This window comes from Anolis carolinensis, unplaced genomic scaffold, assembly GCF_035594765.1.
Source record: "Anolis carolinensis isolate JA03-04 unplaced genomic scaffold, rAnoCar3.1.pri scaffold_7, whole genome shotgun sequence".
Lineage (NCBI taxonomy): Eukaryota > Metazoa > Chordata > Lepidosauria > Squamata > Dactyloidae > Anolis > Anolis carolinensis.
This window is the reverse complement of record NW_026943818.1, coordinates 27906532-27911639: the sequence shown is the minus strand read 5'-3', so window position 1 is coordinate 27911639 and position 5108 is coordinate 27906532. Positions and strand designations below refer to the sequence as shown.

At 45.6% G+C, this 5108-nt stretch overlaps 1 protein-coding gene across 1 annotated transcript in view; it reads right to left on the bottom strand.

The window, feature by feature from the left end:
* Positions 1–228: 228 nt before the first annotated feature.
* The window catches only part of cpd (carboxypeptidase D), a 58985-nt gene continuing 54105 nt past the window's right edge, over positions 229–5108 (bottom strand). The window contains exon 21 of the mRNA XM_062960715.1: positions 229–1825. Within this exon, the coding sequence (XP_062816785.1) occupies positions 1599–1825 (227 nt within the window). The 3' untranslated portion in view covers positions 229–1598. The remainder of the gene's footprint in view (positions 1826–5108) is intronic.

The window sequence follows — 5108 nt, the reverse complement described above, 5'->3', positions numbered from 1 at the left end:
CTCTCCCTCTAATTAGGACTTTATTTTTCTTTTCTTTTTGTTGTATCAACCTAGAGGCATGGATGAGGGGTTGTGATGTCAATTTTCGAGGTTGTGGGGTGTTTACTTTTGTTGTTTTGTCCGCTGCCGTGATGCCATCACTCTTTTATATATATATTGCATGAGGCTGAGTGACGTGAGCAATGGGTTCAAACCGTCGCGAACAAAACAAACCAGACACAGGGAGGGGAAGACCTCATAAAATAGCTTTATACAGATTAGAGCTCAGTGTACATGTTAAAAACACACACACACACAGGCCAAACACGCTCGGTTTGGGCAGAAAGAGAGCCGCAGAGCGAGGCGGCGGCTTCGGAAAAGGCACGGACCCCAACATAAAATAAAAGAAAGACGGCCGCCAGAGAGAAGGCTTGGTTCCCTTTACAAAAATAGACATTTCTACTTCCCAGGAGACACGAAAATGCAAGTTGAGAAGCAAGACGTAAATAAAGGATTTGTGGGGGGAATTGAAACCGTCATTCTCGTGTCAGATCAATTGTCGGAAGCTGAAGCCGAGAGAGAACGAATGCTAAATTTTGCAAATTGAGATTTTTTTGCAAAACAGATCTTGCGCCAACACCGATAGATGGCCATTCCACTCCATGCTCCCAGTCAAGTCCTATCCCAATAGGAATAGAAAGGGGACCCCAAAGGTCATCTAGTCCTGCCCCATTTTACTATTCCGACCTCCATTTAAGGAGGACCAAACAAGCAAAGTCCCACATCTCCAAGCCAGATCGTATTCCATTATTATTATTATTACACTTGGCCACCGTGGTATTAGTAAAATCCTACACAAAAGAGGCTCAACGCACAACACACACTTGCCACCACGTGGCCTTTCTCTCCCGATCTCATTCTCATTTATGTCCAACAAATAGCCCATGTCCACCTCGTCTGTTGCTGCTTCGAATCTCAATCCAAAACAAACAAAGCTGGGCAACGTAATACAACGTATTCAGGAGACTACCACTCCCATCACTCTTGGGTCTCCGTCCTTAAGAAGACTACCACTCCCATCACTTTGTAAATGTCCCTAAACAGAGGCCATCGTAACACAAGCCAGTCACTGCCAAATCAGGAGAAACAAACATAATTCTGGAAAAGGAGCAAAGTTTATCATTTGTTTCAGGGGAGTAATAACTCCCAGCATCCCCCAACGAAAGCTGTAGGTTTTATTTTCCAACTCCCAGGATCCGGGATCGAAGTGTTTTCTGGGATCGAAGTAGTGTAAGTATTTATTTGTCAAGGCAACGGAGCCTCAAAACCATCCTTTGGCACCGAACGGAGGCTCCTCGGAAACATTATTATTGTGAAACGTTAGCCCCGAAACCAACGGCGCCCACGACAAGATCCGTGTCACGTGTCATTTTTCGGAGAAACGGCGAGAAAAATCCTTTGTTTTGGTCAGGAAATAGTCTCCCAGAAAGGCCCGTCGTGTCCTTTCGTCCCCAATCGGGGCAAGAAGGGTTCGTGCAAATGTTGCCGGAGGAGGAGACACGCCGGTGAAGCGCCCGACGTTGGGCAACCACGTTGTGCTCCCCGGAGCAACCCCGGGGTCAGTGCTTGCTGGAGTAGAGCGTCTCCTCCTCGGTGTCCGTCTCGTCCTGGAACTCGTGGCTGAGCAGGGACTTCTTGGAGCCCGCCGACATCAGGCGGATCTCGTCCTCGTAGTCGTCCTGGTGCTGCCGCAGCCGGTGGAAGCCGTCCTTGTGCCGGTTGGACTTGATGGAGCAGACGCACCAGATGATGCAGGCCGTCAGCACCAGGGCCGTCATCGTGGCCCCTGCACAACGGGGAGAGGCATTAAGGATCAAAGACACACAAAGGAAAATCATCTCAAAATGGTATAGAACCCCCCTCCAATCTATATATATAAAAGAGTGATGGCATCACGGCTATTGACAAAACAACAAAAGTACAGGCCCCCCAACCTCAAAATTTGACAACACAACCCATCATCCACACCTCAAGGTTGATACAACAAAAAGAAAAGAAAAATAAAGTCCTAATTAGAGAGAGAGGAATAATAGTTTTTATCCAATTGCTGCCAGTTTGAAGGCTAAGCTCCACCCACTTGGTCTCCTAGCAACCCAATAAAAAATAATAAAAAACACTAAAAAAAATTTAAAAACACTAAAAAATCAATACAATAAAATACCATAATAACAAAAAAATAACTAAAAATTATACAAGAAAATAATAAAATATAATGAATAAAAAGATAACTTACAATAAAATTAATTAAAAAATACAAATATCGTCAAATAAAAATTACACAACAATTTTTAACCAATACCACCACCACTTTGCCACAGCAACGCGTGGCCCGGCACAGCTAGTCTATATATATTCTATATATATAACTAGCTGTGCCCGGCCACGCATTGCTGTGGCGAAGTATGGTGGTATGGGAAATAAAGTATTGAGGAATTGGCGGTAATTAAGGTAAAGGGTCCCCTGGGCTGAGTGGGTTGCTAGGAGACCAAGTAAGCGGAGCTTAGCCTTCTAACTGGCAGCAACTGGATAAAAACAATTATTCCTCTCCCTCTAATTAGGACTTGGTTTTTCTTTTCTTTTTGTTGTATCAACCTAGAGGCATGGATGAGGGGTTGTGATGTCAATTTTCGAGGTTGTGGGGTGTTTACTTTTGTTGTTTTGTCCGCTGCCGTGATGCCATCACTCTTTTATATATATATATATAATAAAAGTGAAATCGGAGTATGTATCAGCGTTTTGATTGGCCTGGCGGAATATGTGCTCGCGTTTTGATTGGCCGCCACTATCCCAGGCCACTGAGACCAACAGGAATGAGGGATCTGCACCAAACTTGGCCCACTTCATCCCCACGATGCACTTGATGACCTGCTGCCATTTGGGGGAGGATGGACCACAGATGATGGGATTTGCAGTACTTTCAAACACTTTAACTCCCACAGACTACTGCAATGCCCACCAAGGATAGAAATGGACCAAACTTGGCACACAGAACCCCTGTGGCCCCCTTTACGTCCTGATGTATATTGGGGCAGGATGGACCAAGGATGATGGGATTTGCAGTACCTTCCCTCACTTCTTGAGACCACAGCAACTGCCACAAATCACACAACTGAACCAAACCAGGCACACAGAGCCTGCAGAAGAGAAGGCTGAGAGGAGACATGATAGCCATGTACAAATACGTGAAGGGAAGTCATAGGGAGGAGGGAGCAAGCTTGTTTTCTGCTGCCCTGCAGACTAGGACACAAGGGAACAATGGCCTCAAACTACAGGAAAGGAGATTCCACCTGAACATCAGGAAGAACTTCCTCACTGTGAGAGCTGTTCGACAGTGGAACTCTCTCCCCGGGGCCGTGGTGGAGGCTCCTTCTTTGGAGGCTTTTAAGCAGAGGCTGGATGGCCATCTGTCGGGGGTGCTTTGAATGCGATTTCCTGCTTCTTAGCAGGGGGTTGGACTGGATGGCCCATGTGGTCTCTTCCAACTCTACTATTCTATGATTCTATGATTCTATCCCAAATGACACACTTCACATGCTGCAGCAGTTTGACGGAGGATGGACCAAGGATTATGGGATTTGCAGTACATTCATCCAATTCACCTCCCACAAACCACTGTGATGCCCATGAATGACAAAACTGTATCAAACTTGACACGCAGGTGCAGGGTAGCCCACTTTACATCCTGGTGCAATTTGGGGAGGAGGGACCGTGGATGATGGGACTTACACTATCTTCACTTACTTCCTGGGACTACTGTGACCCCCACCAATGACTGATCAAGACCAAACTCGGCACATAGAGCCACCATGGCCCACTCTACATCTTGGTGAGATTTGAAAGAGCTTGGACCTTGGATGATGGGACTTGCAGTATATTCATTCACTTCCTGAGTCCACTGTCACCCCCATCAATGTCTCATCAAGACCAAACTTGACACAGACAACACCCATGACTCACTCTACACCCAGGTGCAGTTTGGAGGACGATGGACCATGGACGATGGGACTTCCAATACCTTCACTCACTTCCTGAGAGCACCGTGACCCACACAAATGACTGATCAAGACCAAACATGCTACATGGAGCCCTCATGACCTATTCTACATACTGGCTCTGTTTGGAGGGGGATGGACACTGGACGATGGGACTTGCATATGGGAGTTGGAGCTCACCCGCACCCACTGAACCCAGCTGACATTGGATATAGGCTACACTTGGAACACAGGCAAACAAGGCCTTTCTCAAATGACCCGGGCATCGCCAGGTCTCCAAGCTAGTCTATATATATAAAAGAGTGATGGAATCGCGGCACTGAGCAAAACAACGCCTCAAAGGGAAAAAAAGGCTCCTCCAGAAGCTCCGCTTTCCACCTCCTTTCAGATGGCCAGCCAGCCTCTCAATAATAATAATAATAATAATAATAATAATAAGATCATACAATCCTAAGGTTAGCAAATACCACTGAGGATCATCCAGGTCAACTTCCTTATATCATGCAGGAGGACACAATCCAACCACTCCTGACAGATGGCCATCCAATATTTGCACAATAATAATACACATCGAATCATAGCATCAGACAGTTAGGAGACACCCCTAAAGGCCGTCCAGTCCAACCCAATTCTGCCATGCAGGACACAATCCAAGCACTCCCAACAGATGGCCACTCAGCCTCTCAATACTAATAATAATAATAACAACAACATCATCATACAATCCTAACGTTTGGAGTGACCTCTAAGGATCATCCAGATCAACTTCCTTCTACCATGCAGGACACAATCCAAGCACTCCTGACAGATGGCCACCCAGCCTCTCAATACTAATACTAATACTAATACTAATAATAATAACAACAACATCATCATCATACAATCCTAACGTTTGGAGTGACCTCTAAGGATCATTCAGATCAACTTCCTTCTATCATGCAGGACACAATCCAAGCACTCCGAACAGATGGCCACCCAGCCTCTCAATACTAATACTAATACTAATACTAATAATAATAACAACAACATCATCATCATACAATCCTAACGTTTGGAGTGACCTCTAAGGATCATTCA